Source organism: Triticum aestivum, chromosome 5B (assembly GCF_018294505.1).
Source record: "Triticum aestivum cultivar Chinese Spring chromosome 5B, IWGSC CS RefSeq v2.1, whole genome shotgun sequence".
Lineage (NCBI taxonomy): Eukaryota > Viridiplantae > Streptophyta > Magnoliopsida > Poales > Poaceae > Triticum > Triticum aestivum.
The window spans coordinates 8,210,884-8,237,988 of NC_057807.1; the positions used below are offsets into that span (position 1 = coordinate 8,210,884).

Consider the following 27,105-nt stretch of genomic DNA (forward strand, 5'->3'; position numbering starts at 1 on the left):
CCATGTTGGCTCCCACATGCTCCTCGATGATCTCATCGGATGAACCACGATATCGAGGATTTAAGCAACCCCGTATACAATTCCCTTTGTCTTTCGGTACGTTACTTGCCCGAGATTCGATCGTCGGTATCCCAATACCTTGTTCAATCTCGTTACCGGCAAGTCACTTTACTCGTACCGTAATGCATGATCCCGTGACCAGACACTTGGTCACTTTGAGCTCATTATGATGATGCATTACTGAGTGGGCCCAGAGATACCTCTCCGTCATACGGAGTGACAAATCCCAGTCTCGATCTGTGTCAACCCAATAGACACTTTTGGAGATACCTGTAGTGCACCTTTATAGTCACCCAGTTACGTTGAGACGTTTGGTACACCCAAAGCACTCCTACAGTATCCGGGAGTTACACGATCTCATGGTCTAAGGAAAAGATACTTGACATTGGAAAAGCTCTAGCAAAACGAACTACACGATCTTGTGCTATGCTTAGGATTGGGTCTTGTCCATCACCTCATTCTCCTAATGATGTGATCCCGTTATCAATGACATCCAATGTCCATAGTCAGGAAACCATGACTATCTATTGATCAACGAGCTAGTCAACTAGAGGCTCACTAGGGACATGTTGTGGTCTAAGTATTCACACGTGTATTACGATTTCCAGATAATACAATTATAGCATGAATAAAAGACAATTATCATAAACAAGGAAATATAATACTAATCCTTTTATTATTGCCTCTAGGGCATATTTCCAACAGTCTCCCACTTGCGCTAGAGTCAATAATCTAGCTACATTGTGATGAATCGAACACCCATAGAGTTCTAGTGTTGATCATGTTTTGCTCGCGGAAGAGGTTTAGTCAACGGATCTGCGACATTCAGATCCGTATGTACTTTGCAAATATCTATGTCTCCATCTTGAACATTTTCACGGATGGAGTTGAAACGACGCTTGATGTGCCTGGTCTTCTTGTGAAACCTGGGCTCCTTGGCAAGGGCAATAGCTCCAGTGTTGTCACAGAAGAGAGTGATTGGCCCCGACGCATTGGGATGACTCCTAGGTCGGTGATGAAATCCTTCATCCATATTGCTTCATGTGCTGCCTCCGAGGCTTCCATGTACTCCGCTTCACATGTAGATCCCGCCACGACGCTCTGCTTGCAACTGCACCAGCTTACTGCTCCACGATTCAACATATACACGTATCCGGTTTGTGATTTAGAGTCATCCACATCTGTGTCGAAGCTAGCGTCGACGTAACCCTTTACGACGAGCTCTTCGTCACCTCCATAAACGAGAAACATGTCCTTTGTCCTTTTCAGGTACTTCAGGATATTCTTGACCGCTGTCCAGTGTTCCTTGCCGGGATTACTTTGGTACCTTCCTACCAAACTTACGGCAAGGTTTACATCAGGTCTGGTACACAGCATGGCATACATAATAGATCCTATGGCCGAGGCATAGGGGATGACACTCATCTCTTCTTTATCTTTTGCCGTGGTCGGGCATTGAGCCGAGCTCAATCTCACACCTTGCAATACAGGCAAGAACCCTTTCTTGGACTGATCCATTTTGAACTTCTTCAAAATCTTATCTAGGTATGTGCTTTGTGAAAGACCTATGAGGCATCTCGATCTATCCCTATAGATCTTGATGCGTAATATGTAAGCAGCTTCTCCAAGGTCCTTCATTGAAAAACACTTATTCAAGTAGGCCTTAATGCTGTCCAAAAGTTCTATATCATTTCCCATCAAAAGTATGTCATCTACATATAATATGAGAAATGCTACAGAGCTCCCACTCACTTTCTTGTAAACGCAGGCTTCTCCATAAGTCTGCATAAACCCAAATGCTTTGATCATCTCATCAAAGCGAATGTTCCAACTCCGAGATGCTTGCACCGGCCCATAAATGGATCGCTGGAGCTTGCACACCTTGTTAGCATTCTTAGGATCGACAAAACCCTCCGGCTGCATCATATACAGTTCTTCCTTTAGATAGCCGTTAAGGAATGCCGTTTTGACGTCCATCTGCCATATCTCATAATCATAGTATGCTGCAATTGCTAACATGATTCAGACGGATTTCAGCTTCGCTACGGGAGAGAAAGTCTCATCGTAGTCAACCCCTTGAACTTGCCGATAACGCTTAGCGACAAGTTGAGCTTTATAGATGGTAATATTACCATCCGCGTCCGTCTTCTTCTTAAAGATCCATTTGTTTTCTATCACTCGCCGATCATCGGGCAAGTCTGTCAAAGTCCATACTTTGTTTTCATACATGGATTCTATCTCGGATTGCATGGCTTCAAGCCATTTGTTGGAATCTGGGCACGCCATCGCTTCTTCATAGTTCGAAGGTTCACCGTTGTCTAACAACATGATTTCCAGGACAGGGTTGCCATACCACTCTGGTGTGGAACGTGTCCTTGTGGACCTACGAAGTTCAGTAGTAACTTGATCCGAAGTACCTTGATCATCATCATTAATTTCCTCTCCAGTCGGTGTAGGCACCACAGGAACATTTTCCTGAGCTGCACTACTTACCGGTTCAAGAGGTAGTACTTCATCGAGTTCTACTTTCCTCCCACTTACTCCTTTCGAGAGAAACTCTTTTTCCAGAAAGTATCTGTTCTTGGCAACAAGGATCTTGCCTTCGGATCTAAGGTAGAAGGTATACCCAATGGTTTCCTTAGGGTATCCTATGAAGACGCATTTTTCCGACTTCGGTTCGAGCTTTTTAGGTTGAGGTTTCTTGACATAAGCATCGCATCCCCAAACTTTTAGAAACGACAGCTTAGGTTTCTTTCCAAACCATAATTCATACGGTGTCGTCTCAATGGATTTAGACGGAGCCCTATTTAAAGTGAATGTAGCTGTCTCTAGAGCGTATCCCCAAAATGATAGCGGTAAATCGGTAAGAAACGTCATAGATCACACCATATCCAATAGAGTGCGATTACGATGTTCGGACACACCATTACGCTGAGGTGTTCCAGGCGGCGTGAGTTGTGAAACGATTCCACATTTTCTTAAGTGTGTGCCAAATTCGTGACTTAAATATTCTCCTCCACGATCTGATCGTAAGAACTTTATTTTTTGATCACATTGATTCTCTACTTCATTCTGAAATTCCTTGAACTTTTCAAAGGTCTCAGACTTGTGTTTCATCAAGTAGACATACTCATATCTACTTAAGTCATCAGTGAGAGTGAGAACATAATGATATCCTCCGCGAGCCTCAACGCTCATTGGACCACACACATCAGTATGTATGATTTCCAATAAGTTGGTTGCTCGCTCAATTGTTCCGGAGAACGGAGTCTTGGTCATTTTGCCCATGAGGCATGGTTCGCATGTGTCAAATGATTCATAATCGAGAGACTCTAAAAGTCCATCAGCATGGAGCTTCTTCATGCGCTTGACACCAATGTGACCAAGGCGGCAGTGCCACAAGTATGTGGGACTATCGTTATCAACTTTACATCTTTTGGTATTCATACTATGAATATGTGTAACATTACGTTCGAGATTCATTGAGAATAAACCATTGACCATCAGGGCATGACCATAAAACATATCTCTCATATAAATAGAACAACCATTATTCTCGGATTTAAATGAGTAGCCATCTCGCATTAAACGAGATCCAGATACAATGCTCGTGCTCAAACTTGGCACTAAATAACAATTATTGAGGTTTAAAACTAATCCCGTAGGTAAATGTAGAGGTAGCGTGCCGACGGCGATCACATCGACCTTGGAACCATTCCCGACGTGCATCGTCACCTCATCCTTCGCCAATCTCCGCTTATTCCGCAGCTCCTGCTGTGAGTTACAAATGTGAGCAACGGCACCGGTATCAAATACCCAGGAGTTACTACGAGTACTGGTAAGGTACACATCAATTACATGTATATCAAATATACCTTTAGTGTTGCCGGCCTTCTTGTCCGCTAAGTATTTGGGGTAGTTCCGCTTCCAGTGACCCTTCCCTTTGCAATAAAAGCACTCAGTCTCAGGCTTGGGTCCATTCTTTGACTTCTTCCCGGCAACTGGCTTACCGGGCGCGGCAACATCTTTGCTGTCCTTCTTGAAGTTCTTCTTACCCTTGCCCTTCTTGAACTTGGTGGTTTTATTGACCATCAACACTTGATGTTCTTTCTTGATTTCTACCTCTGCTGACTTCAGCATTGAAAATACTTCAGGAATAGTTTTCACCATCCCCTGCATATTGTAGTTCATCACAAAGCTCTTGTAGCTCGGTGGGAGCGACTGAAGGATTCTTTCAATGACCGCCTTGTCCGGGAGGTTAATGTCCAGCTGGGACAGGCGATTGTGCAACCCAGACATTTTGAGTATGTGCTCGCTGACAGAACTGTTTTCCTCCATCTTACAACTATAGAACTTGTCGGAGACCTCATATCTCTCGACCCGGGCATGAGCTTGGAAAACCATTTTTAGCTCCTCGAACATCTCATATGCTCCGTGTTGCTCAAAACGCTTTCAGAGCCCGGTTCTAAGCTGTAATGCATGCCGCACTGAACGAGGGAGTAATCATCAGCACGTGACTGCCAAGCGTTCATAATGTCTTGGTTCTCTGGGATGGGTGCTTCACCTAGCGGTCCTTCTAGGACATATGCTTTCTTGGCAGCTATGAGGATGATCCTCAGGTTCCGGACCCAGTCCGTATAGTTGCTGCCATCATCTTTCAGCTTGGTTTTCTCTAGGAACGCGTTGAAGTTCATGTTGACATGAGCGTTGGCCATTTGATCTACAAGACATATTTTGCAAAGATTTTATACTAAGTTCATGATAATTAAGTTCATCTAATCAAATTATTTAATGAACTCCCACTCAGATTTGACATCCCTCTAGTCATCTAAGTGTTACATGATCCGAGTCGACTAGGCCGTGTCCGATCATCACGTGAGACGGACTAGTCATCATCGGTGAACATCTCCATGTTGATCGTATCTTCCATACGACTCATGTTCGACCTTTCGGTCTCTGTGTTCCGAGGCCATGTCTGTACATGCTAGGCTCGTCAAGTTAACCCTAAGTGTTTTTGCATGTGTAAAACTGTCTTACACCCGTTGTATGTGAACGTAAGGATCTATCACACCCGATCATCACGTGGTGCTTCGAAACGACGAACTTTAGCAACGGCGCACAGTTAGGGGGAACACTTTCTTGAAATTATTATAAGGGATCATCTTATTTACTACCGTCGTCCTAATGCGGTAAAAGAGAGCAGGAGCGAGAGAGTGGGATTTTATCGGAATGAACAAGGGGGTTTTGCTTGCCTGGCACTTCTGAAGATAATATAGCTCTTCATCCGTGTCATCGATCTCATCGTCAGTATCATGTCTATCGAGAGGGGACAAATACCGACATCACAGAAGGAAACGTAATCAATGCAATGCTCAATATGATGCATGATCATGACATGTCAATATGCTGTGGTTTGAGCTAATGCAACTAGCAGCAAGTTAAATGGAGTTGGTTTGAACCCAAGATTCAAATTCACACTCCATATGTGGATATTAAAATGCCATTTATATGATTTGTGCTAATCAGCAGCTATAAGTTGCTCTAACATGCATGAAAATGGTACAGATGGATAGATTGGATTTTTCTGATCATTTTTCATATATAACTTATTTCATTTGGAGTTACGGTTGAATTTCTATGAATTTTAGAAATTTTGGATATTTCCTGGAATTTTCTGTATAAGAACAAATCCAGAAAATAATTAACTGCGTCAGCATGACGTCGGGGTGACGTCATCAGGTCAAAGGCGCCAGCCTAGGTCAAACCTGACGGCTGGGGCCCACATGTCAGTGTAGCAACTAACTAACAGGGTTAGTTAGTGTTACGTTAGCACTAACCTAGGTTAATTAGGGCCTGGGCCCACTGGTCAGTAACTAACCTAACTAACCTAGACAGGATTAGCCCTAACTACTTAGTTAGCCGGGCGGGGCCCGCATGTCAGTGAGAGAGAGGGGTCAAACCTCTGGTTAGCCGGGGTCAAACCTCGCCGGTCAACACGGTCAGCCCGCCGGCGTTTAGCCGCCGGCGACGACAGAGACGGCGGGGCGGCTCGGAAATGCTCTACAGGGCACCATTCGATGCGCCGGTTGCACCTATGGGTTCCTGGGAGTGAGGCGCATCCATTGGTGGCGGTGGTAGGAGCCGCGGTGGTCGGGATCGACGGCGGCGACCAAATCGGCGGCGGCCGGAGTTCGGGTGCTCGCGGTTTTGGTGCTACGGGGCACGGCGGGGCGAACGGCCGGGTGCTACGGCCTCCTGGTGATGTGCTGAGCACGGTTACGCGCTCGGTTTCGAGCTTATGCGTCTATGGGCATGACGGCGACATGGCTGGCGGAGCCGAGCTCTCGGCCGTGATGACCAACGGGGTTAGGGGGCAGCTCGAGCGACATGGCTAGGGGGAGAAGGAAGAGGAGCTCACGGCGAGTGTAGCGATGGCCTCGGAGAGCTCGGGGAAGTGCTGGTGATGGCAGGAGGTCGCCGGCGATCTCGGCGATCCGAGGAGGAAGAAGATGTCGGGGGCGGCGCTTCGGGGGTCTTCCAGTCGCGTGGCTCGGCGAGGGGGCTGGCGACGAGGTGCAGGAGCTCAGGAGCAGCTCGGGGCATCGTCGGGACGGCGGTGGTCGCGGCAACGGCGAACGGCGGCGATGGGCGTGTTCGGTGGCATCGTGGGGAGAGAGCAGAGGAGGGAGAGAGAGTGCAGCGAGTAAGGGATAGGAGAGGGGGCTTCGAGGCGTCTCCAGGCGCGGGATTGGGTTGACGGAGAGCGCGACACGACGAAGCAGGAGGTGGCCGAAGCCGCACGCGCGCGCGCCACGCCTCTCCTCTGCCTACTGGCTGAAGGAAGAAGACGGGCATGCCCCTGTGGGCTGGCCAACAGTGCTGGGCCGTCCAGGTGGCTTCGGTGGGCGCCAGGTAAGTTGGCCCAGGTTAGTCTCTCTCTTTTATTTATTGTTTCTGTTTTCTATTATTCTGCAACTTTGTGGTTTTATTAAAAATACTAAATCAATCCCAAAAATCATGCAACTGCTCATGACCACTGTTGGAAATATATCCTACAGTAAACATTTTAGTTTGGGATTATTTGAGCATTTAAAATATTTTATAGTATTTAAATGCCCAAATGCAAATAAGTAATGATTTAATTAAAAAAATCCAGAATGGCCTAGGAAAATGTGCACCATTTTTGGGAGAGGTTCTAGACCAATTCAAAAATGATGAACTTTTGTGAAGGGCATTCTGGGTTCATTGAAATGTTTTTCAGTTGAACCTGTATTTTCAGGGGGGGTGCTGGGGGTTCTGTCATCCCCATTTCAACTTTCTGTAAAAATAAGCATGATGCAACACCAAAGACTAGCACTAGTGCATTGCCAGAAGCTAGGGATGTGATGAAACAAGTATTTGAAAAATGTTAATTTAGAAATTTTAATGTGTATGGAAAAATTGTTGAACATGTATTATAAAAATGATGAATGAATTTGATCGATAGAAATTTTTAATCAAGCCTTTGAAAAAATGTTGAGCAAGTATTTGAAAAATATTAAATGTGTACAGAAAAAATGTTGACCATAGATTAAAAAAGTGATGAAAAAAATTGATCATGTATAAAAAATATTAATCAGGCATTTGAAAAAATATTCAGCAAGCATTTGAAAAACATTGAGTGTATATAGGAAAAATGTTGATTATATATTGAATGTATATATGAAAAATATTGAATGTATTTGAGAAAAATGTAGATCATGTATTTGAAAAATGAAGAAACAAAAAAGAAACAAACAAACAAAGAAGCCCAAGTAAAACGAAAAAACAACGAAAAATGTTCAAATAAAGAAAACCGAAGTATAAGAAAGAGAACAGATGAAAAAATAAGCAAAATCGTAGTATATCAAAGTAAACAGACTTGTATCCTTATGCTAAGTGGAAGCCCTGCCCTGAAAAATGACATGTGGCTAAATTAACCTTTGCCCATATGGAGAGCCTGATTGTCAAAGAATATTTCACGTGATATAAGCCAAACTATTGGATCTTCACCAGAACAACGGTATCTCTAATTTGGGTGCTTTTAACACAACATCGGTATGCGCCCCTAATCGAGTGCCTAATTGAACGCCTGATTGGTAAGCATGACCACTGATATAATGCCCTGTCACTGATATAATGGGACTACTCAGCCCCATTCCGGGTACGGCTGCACGGATGCGCACGAGCCTGTACGCTGATGACGCTATCATCTTCATCAATCCAGCGCGGCAGGAAATAGATAACCTCTTAGATCTTCTACAGCGATTCGGCGACGCCACGGGCCTCCGTGTCAACCTCTCCAAATCTTCGGCGGTGCCCATTACCAATAAAGTGGACTCACTGCACGTAAATCAGCCAAGCTGGCATCACGCTCGAGCAGGGGACTCCAGATGCAATAAAGTGGACACTCTGCAGCTCGGGCATATACCCCACGCGATCTGCATACGACGCCCAGTTCACCAGCAGCCAACCTCGCAACTTCCGACCGCTCATCTAGAAAATCTGGGCTCCAGGCAAGATCAAGATGTTTCTTTGGTTATTGCACCTAGACAAACTCTGATGCAATGACCGACTGTAACGGAGGGGCTGGGAAAACGGATATTTCTGCCCAATGTGCCTACGCAACCTTGAGACATCTGTCCATCTGCTGTGGGAATGCTCGATTGATCTGCAGGTCAGGCGCACCGCGGCTGCCTGGAATGGCTGCAGTGCTCTGAGCCAGCGGGCATGGCATGCGGACACATCAACAACAGACAAGGTGCAGATGATCACAACTGCAGCAGCTCCTGGTCACGACTCACGAGAAGGGCACGAAATCTATGGTGGCGCTCATCTCCTGGCATATCTGGCTGGATTCCAGCCTGGAACGCAATGCCTGCGCTTTCAGAGGAAAGCATGCAAATGTGCGGCACATTGCAGATGCATGCAGGCGCGACCCGGATAGAGCGGCCGAAAATACTAGACTTACGGGCAGTGGCGGAGCCACCCCCGGCGACCTTGGGCAGCTGCCCGGGCTCTGCCTAGGAACTCCCATTTGAGTATAGAAGAAGATGGAGAACTAACCATCAGTTTTGGTGGGCAAATGCCCATGAACCACATCCCTTTGTATTTTGCCCCGGCTCCATTGATTAGCTAGCTCCGCCACTGCTTACGGGTGAGTTAGCACGGGAAGGAAGTTACGGACGGACGTGTCGTCTTCCAATCCCCCCTGATTTCACATCTTGGGCCACCGTAAATCCAAACTAACCCATAACATTTCTCCACATCAGCTCGTACGTTTCCTGTAACCATTTGTGTCCGTAAGTGTAGAGTGTACGGGTCCGCAGATTAGCATCTTCGGACTGGCTGTATTTTCATTTCCAAACACTTGATCACTTGATCACCACCTTTGTCATCTATCTCCCTGCTTAAATCAATAGAAAGCCAGCACTGCTGGACGTTTCAAAAAAAAAAAGATTTGGGGAAACATAGTATGTAGCATATAGTGGAGTACAATGTCAAAAATCTCATTATTCATGGCATTTAGAATACAGTTTGTTTGATTCACATCTAGATGTTTTTTTAAGGATGTCACATCTAAGATCCCACAAATATATAATGCAACAACAACAAACAAAAAAAATAAAAAAAATAGACCACAAACAGAATGGAAATCAGCTTAGATGTGACATAACTATATCACATCTAGATATGTTCTAAACAGACCCTTTAAAATATAGATGTTTAGGTATTCAATTGAGTGGAACAACAGTAGGTAAGGTGGGAGGTGAAATTCTAACCTGTTGAGACATAGGAATAGGCTCCTTGGTGGTAATCACAGTGTTGTTATGAGAGAAAACAGCCTGAAAATCTTAATATACTTGAATTTGGATCATAACATAACAGGCATGATTTTGAAACCTTTTTCGCAATCAGAAGAACATTTGATAAAGGAGAGCTTTGCAACAGGTGAAATTCTAACCTGTTGAGACATAGGAATAGGCTCCTTGGTGGTAATCACAGTGTTGTTATGAGAGAAAACAGCCTGAAAATCTTAATATACTTGAATTTGGATCATAACATAACAGGCATGATTTTGAAACCTTTTTCGCAATCAGAAGAACATTTGATAAAGGAGAGCTTTGCAACCTGCGACCAATCTTCATGACTTTTGTTAGATGTGTATAGCCCTTTTCGGTTTATCCCCATTGCATAAGGGGTCTCTTGCACTTTACCACACACCTGTATATGTATTGGCCTTTGGCCCTCCTGAGAAGATAGTTGCTCATTCCTAACATGGTATCAGATGCTTAGGTTCCCCTCGCTCCCCCGCACGCTGCAACTCCGTGCTCCTTTGCTCGATTCTGGCTGCCGCCGTCGCTTTCATCCCGTCCGGATCCGCCGCCCCGGCTGTCCCGTTGCATCGCTTCTCCATCCCCGAGTGAGTCAGCCCCTGCTCGATTCCGCCTCGGGAGCTCGCTTGACTGCTGCCGCTACCGACCTGCGGCTGCTCCCTCCCCGCTCGTCTCCTCTCCGTCCTTCGGCCGTCGCCCGTCGCCCCGTTCGACTGCTGCCGCTGCCGAACTGAGGCTGCCTCGACCGGCCGCCTCTGTTGCCCTGGTCCGGCCGCCGCTTGCCGCCCAGGTCCGGCCGCCGTTTGCCACCCAGGTCGCGTCGCCCCCAGGTCCGGCCGCCGCCTGGTCCTGCCCGCCCCCTGCCCCCTCTGGTCCTCGTTGTTGCCGTGCGCACGAGGAGGGGTGAAGCGCTCGGGCTTTTCCCTCGATCCAAATCTGGTTGAGGGCCCGTTGACCAAAAAAAACATGGACAACAGCAGCAGAGTGACTTTCTCATGTCCTCTTCGGGCTATGTCGCGGTTCCTCGGTGCTCGGTGATCTTTGATGGCACCAATTATGCTGAGTTTGTGGGCTTCATGCGCATCCATATGCATGGACTCCTTCTGTGGGGGGTTCTCTCTAGCGAGGTCCCCTGTCCGCCATGTCCGGTGGCACCCGTGGCCCCAATCCCACCCGTGCCGCCGGTCCTTATTGCCGATGCCTCTCAGGCTGACCGAGATGCTGCCAAGGCTCTGGATGATGTTGCGGTTGATACTTATGATCAGCAGGTATCCGCTTATTCCGATGCTCTCTCTGTGTACCGGGATGATCTGTCTGCTTACACTCAATGGTGCAATGATGATGCTCGAGCTGCTGCTGTTCTCACTGCGAGTGTTCTTCCTCGGTTTCCTTCGGAGTTCATGGGACTTGGCACTGTTGCAGCGATGTGGTCTTACCTCTGTCAGCGCATCAGCCCTCTGGCGATGCTCTCTACCTATCTGTCGTGCGTCAGGAGCATGCACTCCAGCAAGGTGATTCCTCTGTTGATGAGTTCTATTCACAGTGCTCTGCCATCTGGCGTCAGCTTGACTCTCTTCGGACAGTTGTTTGTGGCACCTGTCGTTGCTGTCAGACTACTCGGTCTGATCTGGAGTTTCAGCGGGTCCATGAGTTCTTGTCACGTCTCCGCTCTGAGTTTGAACCGCGACGTGCTCACTTGCTTGCTCGTGGCCGTGTTCCTATCTTGGAGGTGCTTGCTGAGCTTCGTGCTGAAGAGACCCGCCTTCGCTCTGCTGGATTGCCGGTGGTCCTGTCTGTGTTGGCTGCTCGTGCTCCTGTGTCGTCTGCTCGGCTCACCGCTTCACCGCTCCTCCCCACACCTTCAGGCGGGGTGAGTCGACCTGCTTACACTGAGAGGGGCCGGTCGTGCCGTGACACCTTCTGTGGCTACTGCTCTCGGCCAGGTCACCCAGAGTCTGATTGCCGTGAGAAGAAGCGAGACCAGCGGCGCTCCTCTTCCAGTGGGACTCCTGGATCACTAGTAGAAAAGGGGGCAATGGTCCAGGCCGGGTCAGCCCATTAGTCCCGATTCAATCCAGAACCGGGACCAATGGGGGCATTGGGCCCGGTTCGTGAGCCCCGGGGGCCGGCCGGGCCACATGGGCCATTGGTCCCGGTTCGTCTGGACCTTTTGGTCTCGATTGAAGGGACGAACCGGGACCAATGGGCCTCGCTCCTGGCCCACCACCATTGGTACCGGTTGGTGGGACGAACCGGGACCAAAGGCAGCCCATTAGTCCCGGTTGGTGGCACAAACCGGGACTAAAGGTGTGCTCCTCGTTGCGGCCAGAGTTTAGTCCCACCTCGCCGACCGAAGGGGGCTCACACCAGTTTATAAGCCCCTCCCTCTCAGCCTTGTTGAACTGCTCTCAAAGTGAAAATAGATGCCCTTATACAGGAAATTTGACCTAAATTCATATTGAATTTCTCTGAAGTTAGTAGAAATTTAGTACGAATTTAGGTCTAATTTTCTCTATAAGCGCATCTATGCTCATTTCTGAGTAGTTTTTTATATAGTTTTTTTCTGCTATATTTATTTTTTTCTATTTATTTCTGAGTTGTAATAAGTTAAAAATAAAAAAGATTTTAGTAAAGTTAATCACAACTATTATTTCTTCTAATTATTTTTGAGTAGTTTTTTATATAGTTTTTTTTTCTTTTCTGCTATATTTATTTTTTTCTATTTATTTCTGTGTGGTAATAAGTCATTAAAAATAAAAAAGAGGCGCAATGCTAGTTAATTTGCTTCAAGCCTTTCAGAATAGTGTAACTGCACTGCACATAGCTCCATGCAGTCTACCCTATTCCTCAAGGCTTGAAGCGAACAACCGTGCAGGTGAGCATTAAGCCTCTTCTTCATCGTCTCTTCACTCAGGGCTTATAAACAGCTGCGAGTGCCTCTCGCTTGGCGAGGTGGGACTAAAAAGGGGGCAATGGTCCAGGCCGGCAAGACGCTATTTTCGTAATTACTCATGACTTCAACTATTTTAATCATGACAATATTTTTCATCTTTTCCAATTCGAATAGCTTATCCCATGCTTTGCAAGACGCTACGTCTTGGAGAGGATGGGTTTTGAAGACCATGAAAGTTTCGAAACCAAAAAAATTATCCTAAGTACCCATCATGGTGTGGATTTTCAAGTAAAGTTGTACAATGCTCAGAGTGTAACCCATTTTGGTTGCAAAAATTGGGAAGCACTTTGCAAGATGTATGGTTTTGATGAGGGTATGCTTGTTACCATGGATCTTGGTGATCCTACAATCGAGCAAGAGAGACCTATGATTTTCGTCCTTGTGGATACACCTCCAATTCTTCCCCCATGTGAGCTTAACATAGTTATTAAGTAATTTATATTGTTTATTTCAAAATAGTTGACAACTTATTCTCCATTGACAGCTTATTTTCATTCTTCAAAGAATGTGCAGAAGATGGTAGACAGAACCTACTACACCGAAGGCTCCGAACTAACTTATCAGGAGAAAATTCATCTGGTCGCATTTTGTACTGATCTTGAGAATTACAATGTCTACAATTGAACTCCTCAACATTATGGTCAATACGTGCCACTAGTGCACGTGTTGAACTATGGTAACTACCATGGAGATACCCTGATAAGATTTTTACTATTACGACATCCGTGCATCTTTTTGCACACTTTTAAAACTAGTGCATCATATCATTGCTAACTACGAAGTTATTACTATGTTTTTCAACAGATAATCCCGAATAATTGTGTGCCTCATCTGATGTATACACACGGTAGCCTTCATGTTTTGAACATACAACCAGGTCTTCCTACGAATCTGAACTGTCCATATCGGGTTTCTAAAAGAAGTGGAGACATGACAATCAAAGAATGGAAAAAATGTATGGACAGTCGTAAGGAGCTTCTTGGAAGCAACATTCAGCGAAGGGCAAAAATTGGAGACAGGATGATCGCCATTCTTCATAATGGAGAGTCAGGGTCTATAATATTTTATGCTATTTTACCTTAAGGGTGTTTAGGTCCTAGCTGATACTGATGATCATGTATTAAGAACAATTATGTAGGGTCGGGTTCGATGACTATGAGGATGATGATCGTATGACTTATTATTAATAACGAGTAGAAGTTGTATGATGATGCATGATTAGTAGGACGAGTACTTGTTATTATATATGCTGATGTATGCGAGCATGCATGAGTTATTATATCAGCGGGTAAAATGAACATATATAGCAGCAGCGTTGGTAAACCAAGGACAAAGATATAAGAGAGGACACTTCTCTCTATTAGCTAGCTAATATAACAACCTAAAAATAACCCCCAAAACCTCTAAAGCAGCCACTTTCCAAAAAAAACATGGACCAAAGGCCCCCTGACTGGGCTTGGCGCACAGAGCCACGTGGAGGCACATTAGTCCCGGTTCTTGTTTGAACCGGGACTAATGGGTGGAGGTATTAGTAACGGCCCATTAGTCCCGGTTCATGAACCGTGACTAAAGGCCCTCACGAACCGGGACTATTAGGTGTTTTTCTACTAGTGGATCTTCCTTGACTCCGTCACTCACTGACCAGGACATTGTGAGGCTCAAACGTCTCTTGGCCTCCTCAGGCTCTTCGTCGACTGGTTCAGCTGCTGCTGTGACTGCAGCCACTTCTCCACCGCCGCAGGCATCTACACAGTCAGGTACATCTTCGTGGGTTTTGGATTCTGGAGCCTCCTTCCATATGTCTTCTGATTCTTCTGTATTGTCTTCTCTTCGACCTCTTGATTCGCCTATTGATGTTCTTACTGTCGATGGCACATCTCTTCCTGTTGCTAGTCGTGGTATTCTTTCCACTCCGTCCTTCTCTGTTCCGAGTGTTTCACATGTTCCTCGTCTTACCATGAATCTTTTTTCTGCTGCCCAACTTACTGATTCTGGTTGTCGTGTCATTCTTGATACCGACTCTTGCTCCATTCAGGATCATCACACCAAGGTTTTGGTTGGAGATGGCCCTCGGCGCCGTGAGTCAGAGGGCCTTTGGGAGGTTGACTGGCTTTGTGTTCCTTCCGCTGCCACCACTTCTGCCAGCTCCCATGCTCTTGGTGCCTCTTCGTCTACGTCCTTCCAGCAGTGGCATCATCGCCTTGGTCACATCTGTGGCTCTCGTTTGTCTTCTTTAGTTCGTCAGGGCCTCTTAGGGTCTGTATCTGGAGATGTCTCCTTACATTGTAATGGTTGCAGACTTGGCAAACAGACTCAGTTACCTTATCCTACTAGTGAGTCAGTATCTCAGCATCCGTTTGACTTAGTTCATTCTGATGTCTGGGGTCCTGCTCCCTTTGATTCGAAAGGTGGTCATCGCTACTATGTTTTGTTTATTGATGATTTCTCTCGCTACACTTGGCTCTACTTCATGAAATCTCGTAGCGAGGTTCTCTCTATATACAAACGTTTTGCTGCCATGGTTCACACTCAGTTTGCCACATCCATTCGTACTTTTCGTGCTGACTCTGCTGGGGAGTATATCTCTCAGCTGTTGCGTGGTTTTCTAGCGGAACAGGATACTCTTGCCCAGTTCTCATGTCCTAGGGCTCATGATCAGAATGGCGTTGCCGAACGCAAGCATCGTCATTTGCTTGAGATGGCTCGTGCGCTAATGATTGCTGCTTCTCTTCCACCCCATTTTTGGGCTGAGGCTGTTTCCGCATCCACCTATCTCATCAACATTCAGCCATTGACTGCTCTTCAGGGTGGTATTCCTATGGAGTGTCTCACTGGTCGCTCTCCCGACTACTCAACTCTTATGATGACAATCCTTTTTCTTACAAAACATACTCTGCCTCTATCGCTTGAATGTTCAAAACAAGGCCAAGATGCATAAACCATAACTAAAACATAAATTGTACTTGGGCAATTCTAGCTATAGTTTTTATTTAATGATAGTAGTAAGAAACGAATAGACACGGGAACATAGAGTATCTAGGGAGACTTGAGGAGGGAATCGTTTAAAAAAATGGACATCGCTTTCAACTAAGCGCAGTCACATATCTACTACCGTTCATGTTGTTCACACATATTCTGTATGGAACATATATTATCATTGCTGGTGTAGGTGACATGTGAAGGCATATGTAATACATCCCACCCTGTCCACCCTCTAGCTCCGCCACTGCATGAAGCATCCTCTCTAGTGAAAATAGCATAAGTAGCCACCATAAAAGAAATTAACGCGGTATGGCAGGAAATTCAAGGTCCTGACCATTATTAGTAATTTCATGGCAATTGATGATTCATTACAGATGCACTGGTAGCTATTCCACAATTAATAATTAACGAAAATTATTAGTAATAGAAAAGATTGAGAATGACAAACAAGGTCCACCATTTGTCTTATTTCTAATTTAGCAATGTTGGTGCCAAGCTTAAGTAAACAGACCCTAATCTCTTTTAGGGTAAATGTCCCGATGTGGTCAGTATATAGGCATTCATATACTTTCCATTAGCCCATGGTTTATTTCTTTGACAAGCTCTCTAGAATAATCTTTGATTATGGCAGAAGAAATGAGAAGATACTGCGGTCAAGCAAAAAGAAAAAAGAGCCACAAGTTAAGATCATCCAGAGTACCTTCATTTAGTAATGTTATTGCCAAGCTTCAGTAAGCAGACTCTAATTTCTACAAGGGTAAATGTCCGAATGTGGTCAGTATATAGGCATTTGAATACTTTTCACTAGCTCATGGTATATTTTCTTTGACAAGCTCTCTAGAATGATATCTGATTATGGCAGAAGAAATGGGAAGATACTGCAGTCAAGCAAAAAGAAAAAAAGAGCCACAAGTTAAGATCATCCGAGTACCTTCATTTAGTAATGTTATTGCCAAGCTTTAGTAAGGAGACTCTAATTTCTACAAGGGTAAATGTCCGAATGTGGTCAGTATATAGGCATTTGAATACTTTTCATTAGCTCATGGTATATTTTCTTTGACAAGCTCTCTAGAATGATATCTGATTATGGCAGAAGAAATGGGAAGATACTGCAGTCAAGCAAAAAGAAAAAAAGAGCCACAAGTTAAGATCATCCGAGTACCTTCATTTAGTAATGTTATTGCCAAGCTTCAGTAAGGAGACTCTAATTTCTACAAGGGTAAATGTCCGAATGTGGTCAGTATATAGGCATTTGAATACTTTTCATTAGCTCATGGTATATTTTCTTTGACAAGCTCTCTAGAATGATATCTGATTATGGCAGAAGAAATGGGAAGATACTGCAGTCAAGCAAAAAGAAAAAAAGAGCCACAAGTTAAGATCATCCGAGTACCTTCATTTAGTAATGTTATTGCCAAGCTTCAGTAAGGAGACTCTAATTTCTACAAGGGTAAATGTCCGAATGTGGTCAGTATATAGGCATCTGAATACTTTTCATTACCTCATGGTATATTTTCTTTGACAAGCTCTCTAGAATGATATCTGATTATGGCAGAAGAAATGGGAAGATACTGCAGTCAAGCAAAAAGAAAAAAAGAGCCACAAGTTAAGATCATCCGAGTACCTTCATTTAGTAATGTTATTGCCAAGCTTCAGTAAGGAGACTCTAATTTCTACAAGGGTAAATGTCCGAATGTGGTCAGTATATAGGCATTTGAATACTTTTCATTAGCTCATGGTATATTTTCTTTGACAAGCTCTCTAGAATGATATCTGATTATGGCAGAAGAAATGGGAAGATACTGCAGTCAAGCAAAAAGAAAAAAAGAGCCACAAGTTAAGATCATCCGAGTACCTTCATTTAGTAATGTTATTGCCAAGCTTCAGTAAGGAGACTCTAATTTCTACAAGGGTAAATGTCCGAATGTGGTCAGTATATAGGCATTTGAATACTTTTCATTAGCTCATGGTATATTTTCTTTGACAAGCTCTCTAGAATGATATCTGATTATGGCAGAAGAAATGGGAAGATACTGCAGTCAAGCAAAAAGAAAAAAAGAGCCACAAGTTAAGATCATCCGAGTACCTTCATTTAGTAATGTTATTGCCAAGCTTCAGTAAGGAGACTCTAATTTCTACAAGGGTAAATGTCCGAATGTGGTTAGTATATAGGCATTTGAATACTTTTCATTAGCTCATGGTATATTTTCTTTGACAAGCTCTCTAGAATGATATCTGATTATGGCAGAAGAAATGGGAAGATACTGCAGTCAAGCAAAAAGAAAAAAAGAGCCACAAGTTAAGATCATCCGAGTACCTTCATTTAGTAATGTTATTGCCAAGCTTCAGTAAGGAGACTCTAATTTCTACAAGGGTAAATGTCCGAATGTGGTCAGTATATAGGCATTTGAATACTTTTCATTAGCTCATGGTATATTTTCTTTGACAAGCTCTCTAGAATGATATCTGATTATGGCAGAAGAAATGGGAAGATACTGCAGTCAAGCAAAAAGAAAAAAAAGAGCCACAAGTTAAGATCATCCGAGTACCTTCAAGGCTGCCCTTGCTAATTAAAATTCCAGAAGACCATTGGCAGGTCCTTCGCAAAATAAAGTAAATGAAATGAATATCAGAATCTCAGGGACACCATAACATAAACTGGAATACAAAGGAGAAATAACAAATTGAAGGAAAAAAAGAAGAGTGTACCTGTAAGTCTGTAACCAAAGACAAAACATATTGTTCCGGTTCCAAATCTGAAACACTATACGAAAGTAAACACCATACATCTGTTACAGAAGATACACATTATCAGTACGTCTCTTCTTTTGGTTCTGATTACCTGGCCATGCAAAATATTGTTCTGGCTCCAGATCTGAAACAGTATACAGAAGTAAACATCACACGTCTGTTACAGAAGATACGCCTTATCAGTATGTCTCTTCTTTTGGTTCTGACCACCCGGCAATCCAAAATCAAATAAACAGATCAGAAAGCTCCAAGATCTACCGAAATGAGTTGACAACAGCCAACATGAACATCATCTGTATGTAATTTTTTCTAGAATAAGAGGGCATCAGGACAAGGCAATTGCTTGGTGGAAGAGTGAATCATACATGAATTGAAAAGAAATATAGGGAAACCTATCCGAGCATCATGGTGAAGGAGGTTCTGCTGCTGGGGCGCAAAGGTTGAGCGAAGAGTTGTAGTGGAGGAAGCATATATACACGTACCATCATCCGCCATGAATGTCAGAACAGAAACTGAAGAATGACCACATCTTGAAATCTTGATGGAGCAGTTCTGATCAGACGAAGCATCGGCATGAATCGCCTGCGTCGGCTGGATCATCTCCCTCCTTTCTCCATTCTGTAGCAGAATAATCGCCTGTGTTGGCTGGATCGACTTATCCCTCGTTGCCCGCATCGCCCGCGGCGGCTGGATAGACTGCCATCTCTCTCTCGCCTGGATCGATCATAGTGACCTGGGGCCGGTGGAGGTTAGCCTAATGGGCAGCAATCGAATTGTTTTTTTTTTGTTGCCCTATCCGGCCGCGCCGCTCGCGTCGGCGTGCAGCCGCCAATGCACTCCGAGGCCATGTCAGGCGGCGCAGTCGAAACATAGTAGGTGGCGAACGTGGTTTAGGGCTCGTGTGTGGCGTTTTCCCTGTGCGCGCTGTGTTGGATAGGACGGTAGAGAAGGTCACGATGATAGAAAAGGCCCAGGTAGGCCGGTAGGCCCAATTGAATGTCAGACATGGCAAAAAGCGCCCGGAGCAGCTGCTCGAAAAGCCCAGTGCAGACTGAAGCGCGAATTTGCGCCTGCGTACGAGATTTAGGTGTGACTAACAGCGATCCGACGGCCAAAAACGACTAAAAGTGGCGATCTAACGTCTAGACATGCTAATGGCCTGAGAGGGCTGGGAGGGTGCTCAGTTTTAATATATCTAAATGAAAATCTGGACCTAGGACCTCCGAGAGCTTTAGTATTTTTTCTGCTTATTTTTTATATGAACATTGATTTTGGCGTTTTTGGGCTCGTTGGAATCACGTGAACAACGTCGATGCACCTGTGGTGTTGGTTTTTCAATTCAGACAAGTTGACAAATGTCCAAACATCAAACACTCCATATGTCCTGAATATGATGCATAGAACTTTTCCGTCCTTATTTATTTGTCAAGTCTATAAACATGCTGATACACCTATAAAGACCACTTAAATCTCCTCCTCCAAAAAAGAAAGTTAGGGTTTGTGCCTCTCGCCGGCGCCGGCGCAGGTCCGCCTCGTCTCCGATGGCCCTAGGGCCATGGAGGCGCGGTGGATCCTGGCAAGGGCCGGCGGGAGGGCTCCATTTTTATTCGTTTTTTTCAATCTTGTTAGGGTTTGTGTCCTACTCAGAAAGGCGAGACGGCGGCGGCTCCCTGAAGATGAAATAAAGGTCTCCCCATCTAGCTCCGTTCAGGCGGTGCGTCTAGCATCGTTGGTGGGCGTGTGGCGGTGTGTCTCCGTCCGATCTATCTTTGGTGGATTTGCTGGGATCTCGTCGTTGTTCGTCTACGTTCGTGTGTCTTCGGTTTGGATCCTTCTAATCTACGTTATTTTTCATCGGCGGCGGTTACTGTTCTGGGGTGCCGGTCCTATATATGGGGCCTTAGCACGATGACTTCCCGACTGTCTACTACAACAAGTTGTGCCCGGAGCCGGTGATGGAGGGGCGATGACGGCGGCGCGCCTTCGGCTCGCTTCGGTGCTTGTAGTCGTCGCTAGGTGGTCTATGAATCTGGATGTAATTTTTATTTCTGTTATTCGTTGTACTGCCATGATTGAAGATGAATAGATTGGAAGTTTTTTCAGAAAAAAAAGACCACTTAAATCGCGCTGCTGTTCGCCGGGCTCATCTAAGCCCGGGCTCCGGGTTGAATTATCGATGAACATGCTAATACACCTACAAAGACCACAAAACAGAGTGGTCGGGGATGAACTCTTATGATTTTTCTATTGACTATTTATTATTATTATTTCGAATCATGATTAATTAAGAAAAATAATCAGACACTTATTTCTATGGGATGATTATACAAGGTGTAAAGAGGCAATTATAATTAGAAGAATATATATGCGTGCTCGTTTGTTTTGAAAAAAAAATCCCAGACGGACCCACCCGTAGACGCGGACGCGAGTCCCTCCCCTCGATCGCCAAACCGTATTCCGGCCTCTCCGGTGCAGAGGCAGCGGCGGCGGCGGCGGAGGTGAGAGAGATGTCGAGGGCCGTCAGGATCCGCGGCGACGAGCTGGAGACGACGGAGCGGGAAGCGAAGAGGCGAAGCGTGGCAGAGGAGGGGCAGGGGACAGCTCTCCACTCCACAAGCCCTAGATCTCCGGGCGAGCTAGCTGTTCGGACTTCCCATCCAGAGATACACTTGGCGATCTTCGAGCCCAACAAAGCCCAATCGGAAGCAAAACAAGGTGATTTTGCCCCCTCTTTTCCTCCTTTGGTCGTCATGACAGATTGGTGTTTACTTGTTCATGCTGTCGATCTTTCCCTAGATCGTGTGTACGATGTGGTCGAGTCCGTGGCGGAGGAATCCTCCGATCCACTCAGCCCCCCGATCTACCAACCCTACATTCCCGACGAGCTAGTTGATGATCTGGACGTACTCGCTGACTTCGAGGACGCCAAGGCTAAGTACGAAGCAGAACGGGGTAAACGCCCCTCCCCTCCCCGATTCTTTCTTCTCATCGTTAATTTCCAACCTAATCTTAATTTTCCTTGCATAGATCGTCGAGCTAACCTCTTCACTATGGAGCATCACTGCTATAAAGCACCCTCCTCCCTGTTCAAGACCCATCGATTGCTTCCTATTCTTGAACAAGCAAGGGATGCAACACTTCTTGCTGCTAAATCTGTGATTTTGCTCTCATCATTTGTCGGTGTGTATTTAACATCCTAATTGCTTCTAAACTAATAGTATCTGATTTCATATCTGGCCAAATATTTATGACTTTTGGTTCATTTGCAGAGAGTGACCCACTGAACAAGTGTTCTGGTTTATGGTTTGAAAGCGACGATCATAGCAAAACCGCCCTTGTTTTGACATCCGCTCAGCTCATTCGTGAAAAGAAAGAACCAAAAAACCCATTCGAGTGGAAGGTGCAGTGGACAGGCAATTATCATCGTCAGGCTAAGGTGCTCCTTATCCTTTTTAACATTCACTTGTCTCTTTATAATCTTGTCACCGAATGATTCTACCCGGACCTACACAATGCATGTTTCATTAGTTTCCTTTTTGATTGAGATTTGGGTGGTGAGCCTTGCACTACTGGACAAGGAAAAACACATTTCAACTATTGTTTTTTTTTATTTGTTTGTTTCTTCCCTCTCAAATTAAATTATTTGTAATGTATCTGTTGTCAAATGTAGGCTAATTGCTAATAAAATGTGACATCATCTTCAACTTTGCTAGAATAGAAAATGTGAACTAGTTTCTGGCGTTTGATTTTCATAATGGTGCATCTCCCAAAAATGTTTTTGTCAATATAAGTTCTGTCAAAAATGAAGTGTGATAACTTTTGACATCGCCGTTTTAGGTCATTGTTCACTTGCTGGACAACACAGCTGTGCCTGCCAGCCTCCTCTATCTCCAGGAGCATTATGAATTTGCTATTTATAAGGTTCAAGTGGACAAACCAGTTCAGTTGGCTACTTTTACCGAGTGCGTGCGTTCTGGTCAAGATGTTTTCAGACTCGGGAGAGATGAAAATCTGAATCTTAGTACAACTCATGGTATGGTGGCTTATAATATTCCATCCTGGTATGAGAGATGTCACTATATGTATTTGTCTTGTGATCCATCTAGTCCCTCACTGGTGCGTTATATCTCAATTTATGCTTTGTATTTCAATCTTGCTATTTTATTATTACAAATTGAAATATTTGTCACTACTGCAATGATATAGCTTCGTGATGATGGAGGACCCATCATTGATTTAGAAGGGAAAGTTGTGGGTCTAGTTAACAACCATATTAAGGAGACATTCATACCTTCGTTCTTATTGCACAAGTGCTTGGATTTTTGGAGAAGATTCAAGTATGTATTCACTCATTATCTCCTCTATTCTGTGTTAGTACTCTTGTGATTCTAATGTCTTGTAAGGATAATAGCACTAATAATGTTTTTTCTTGCATTTGCGTGATACTTATTTGATCTCCGTTTTATTTGGTGTAGTTGTATGCCTCGCCTCCATCTTGGAATGACGTTTACTTCAATAAAACATTTAGATCCTAGCTGTATTGAGAGAATGACTCGTAATCATAACATCGAGTCCGGTCTTATTGTTGAGCAGGTATATATATTATGGTGCTTATTTTTCTTTTATTTTTTCCACTTTTGTTAATAGTTCCATCTAAAGCCGTTTCTCACATGCATATTATGATGTAACAATGCTAATTTAAAATAGGTGTCTAAAGGATCTAATGCTGAGAAAATTGGAATTCGTGAGGGTGATGTTATTGAAAGCTTTAATGGAAAGTACATTTCTACTACAATTGAGGTGTGTATATTGTGTATTTACTGTATTTTATATTTTTAGTACATTCAGGTTTAGTTAATCTCTAATCCACCTTAGATTAATCTCCCACATCCTATAATCGGTAGCAAGTAATTTTGTTTTCCTAGTTAAATAATTTAAATAATGATGTGCGAGTTGAAGCACCTTCTTGATTCATGCTTGGATAGATCAACTTTCAACATCAATGGTTGGATAGATCAACTTTCAGCGCAGGGGGACAGGGGAGGGAGCCATCGATTTAGCCAAGCAGGTAGTGGCTCCCAAGGAGCGGAAGGACCTGCGCACGCCAGAAGATGTAGTTGTCCGACGACAACTTGATGGTGATGAGATTGCCGAACTGAAACGGCGGCGGCGGGAGCGAGCCCGTGGAGTAGGCTGCCTGAGGCGGATACGCCGTGGAGGTAGGGGGCACCATCGTGGACGCGGCGAGGGACGCGGACGCCGCAGGAGCGGAGTGCACCGCCGCCGGGCCTGAGGCAGAGAGCCCGGCCATCCAGGCCGACGCGGGCTCCACCATCGGAGGAGGCAGGACGGCGGCGGCGAGAGAGGCGGGCGATGAGGCAGTGGTGTGAACCGTCAGCACGTGCACTAGCGATGAGGCAGCCAGAGGTTAAGTGGCGAAAAGGGAGCCGATGCTCCTGGTCCCGATTGGCGATTGGACCGCGGCGGCATCCAGGGGCCGGGAAAGGAGAGCCGCGAGAGAGGCTCGCAGGAACCCAGCGGTGGTGGAGCTGGAGGTGGCGGCGCTCGTCATGGCGGCGGAGGCGCGATCGGAACGGGGGTGGCGGCGGCGGCGGTGTCGGTGTCGGATATGTACATATATAGATTTACAAAGAGTATATATTACTTAGGGTGTAAATATATAGAATTGTACATCTAGCTGGAGTATCTGGTATATGTACTATTAATTCAAGAAAGGAGTATGCATATGCATCACGAAGTATAGGATACTCTGTTGATAATGACAAGTGTATACATAACTGTCATTCATTTGATAGTACTCCCTCCGTTCCTTTTTACTCCGGATATAAAATTTGTGTCGAGTCAAACTTCACCAACTTTAACCAAATTTATGTAAAAATATATCAACATGTACAATATCAAATATACATAATATGAAACTAAATTCCATAATGAATTTAAAGATATCCCTTTAGCCTTGTAAATGTTGATACTTTTTTCAATAACTTTGGTCAAAGTAAAGATACTTTGACTTCAGACAGAAGTTATATGCAGACTAAAAAGAAACGGAGGGAGTATATGTAGTATGTTCCTTCAAAGGGAGCATATAATATTGTTCATTTGATATTACAGAGTTTGAAGTATGGATTATAGTCTGCTAGATTAGCGGAGGTGCTTTTTATATGAAATATCTTTATAGTTGTAGACATTATATATTTCAAAAATCACATAACAAGTTTTCTTTATGAAAGACCTTTAGAGTTGTAGGCATCTTGTATTTCAAAAATCACAGAATAAGAAAGAATCTTGTGTGAGGGAGAGGGAGAGGCGCGAGGGCTATGTGACACTCTTGACTTTTGCAATTTCGCCAGTTGGAGCAGATGTTGATAGACATATGCTGGGATCATTTTGATCAAGGAAAAGAGTTATATGCTGAAAAAGATGTCTCCGTAAGTAAATTCTATATTGTAACTATGAATAACTTAATTCATGCCGACCATAGCACTATGAAAAAGATGGTTCGGTATGTTAATTCTATGGATTGCTTTATAGGTGAAAATATTTGATGCCATCAAACATCGCCGGAGAACTAGAAACTTGACTGCAATTGTATCGGATCTTGGAGAAGACATTGTGGAAGGTAAACATGTCTCTATTTTAAGTCATATTTTTGCAGGAGCCAAAGATACATCTGCTCTAATTGTGATGTTTTTATTTGTTGTAGGCACTTACCCTATCATGCGAAAAGAAGCCATGCCAGTCTCGTAAGTTTCTTGAGCTGGGCCTGAGAGAGGTAAACATCTTCCTTTTTAACATAGTTTAGATTCAACATGTTTTAACTCAAATTTGAAGGTTGTACAGGAGATTGTCCTGTGCCGTAAACAACTTCATGAAGAAATCATTTGTTATCTTATCTCATTCTGTTTGCATTGGGGGTGGAAAAAACACACTATTTTGATCAATCTTTTAGCTGGCAAATTTTAACCACTGATCGCTGGCAAAGCATGCTCTTCAAAGTTGTATCTAACCGAACCTTAATGTCTTTTTATTTGTGTAGGTACTTGCCCGCTGCTGGCCTTCATGGACGAGTCATTGGAAAAAACCCTTGCATGCCAATTGCAAATTCAAGTTCGGCATAATCAGTGTGTGTGTGTGTGTGTGTGTGTGTGTGTGTGTGTGTGTGTGTGTTTTCGCAGACAAAAACTTTAAATTATGGGTGCCTTTGGACCGTAGAAGCAGCTACCGGAACAGGGCTCTAAGTCGACAGCCAAATATATGCCGACGGCTACCGTCGGCCTAGTCCGAGCTATGCCGACAGCTAGCTCCTGGCCGTCGGCGTACAAAGGCCGTCGGGCTATCCGCGTCTATGCCGACAGAAGCCGTCGGCACATCACAGCCGTCGGCTTATCCCAGACTACGCCTACAGCTGCCATCGGCATATATAGGCCGTCGGCATAGATGCGGGCCTGCTGACAACTGCCATCACGGCCGGCTAACGACGTCAAATCTATGCCGACGGCCGTGACGGGTGGCCGTCGGCATAGATACGGGTGACACGTCACCGATGCAGAGCGCACCGACCAGGAGCTATGCCACGGCAGCCGTCGGCATAGCTGACACGTCATCGATCCGCGGCGCTGTCCATCTACCCTGGCCGCACCTATGCCGACGGCTTTGTCGTCGGCATAGTTTTTTTTTCTTTTTTCTCTTTTTTTCCATGTAATATTATTATTATTATTAAACATACAGTATGTGTTAACAAGCATACATATAGATTGTGTTAATAAGCATACATATAGTATGTGTTAATAAGCATATAGTATGTTAATAAGCATATAGTATGTGTTAATAAGCATACATATAGTTTTTTTTCTTTTTCTTCACTGTTTTCTTTAATATTATTATTTAACTAACTCATACATTATGTGTTAATAAGCATACATACATTATTTTTCGGTTCTGTACAGGGCGGTGTGACCCCCCTCACGAACGGTGCCGCCGCCAGCCGGCAACTGGAATGGGGAACAGCCGCATCGGGTCTATACGAAGGGGACTTTGCTCCAAGTGTTTATATATATCGGATGACCTACCACAACCGGATGGTGTTATGGCATGTCCGAAGAGGCGACATGCATCTCCGGGGTGTGGCCCCGTCACGGACGGCGCCGCTGCCGACACCTGGAGGGGGGGAACGGACGCGTCGGGGTCTACATGGAGTGGATGTATCTGTGGGTTTGGCCCGGATGTTGCTCCCGGGTGTCCCTATGGGCGGACCTGACACAACCGGGTGGAGAGGTCCACTGGTCAAAGCCCGTCCGTGGGAAGTCAAAGGGCTAGATCTCGTGGTCAACCGCTCTAGGGTTAGGCGGGACGGGGGCCCCCTGGGGGGTAGCAATGCCACCGGAGCGTCGTACCGTGCCCTCATACATGCGGGGTGGTGTTCTGGCATGTCCAAAGAGGCGGCCCGCGTCTCCGGTGCGTGCCCCCCTCACGGACGGCGCCGCC

The 27,105-nt window shown here is 44.9% G+C and overlaps 1 protein-coding gene and 1 long non-coding RNA gene across 2 annotated transcripts; one reads left to right on the plus strand and one right to left on the minus strand.

The window, feature by feature from the left end:
• Positions 1-16,246: 16,246 nt before the first annotated feature.
• LOC123110083 (uncharacterized) lies at positions 16,247-18,435 on the minus strand. The gene is made up of 2 exons (XR_006453154.1): positions 18,167-18,435; positions 16,247-17,984 (listed from the first exon to the last, which is right to left on the minus strand). It is a non-coding gene; the product is annotated as an uncharacterized lncRNA (long non-coding RNA).
• A 2,559-nt stretch (positions 18,436-20,994) lies between these two features.
• Positions 20,995-26,254, plus strand: LOC123110084 (uncharacterized). Its single transcript, XM_044530514.1, has 12 exons — positions 20,995-21,315; positions 21,397-21,552; positions 21,628-21,780; positions 21,870-22,036; positions 22,438-22,716; positions 22,807-22,937; positions 23,076-23,193; positions 23,308-23,400; positions 24,972-25,049; positions 25,153-25,240; positions 25,325-25,393; positions 25,658-26,254. Exons 1-11 carry the CDS (start codon positions 21,108-21,110, stop codon positions 25,366-25,368), a joined length of 1,515 nt encoding a protein of 504 aa, XP_044386449.1. The 5' UTR covers positions 20,995-21,107; the 3' UTR covers positions 25,369-25,393; positions 25,658-26,254.
• Positions 26,255-27,105: the final 851 nt, after the last annotated feature.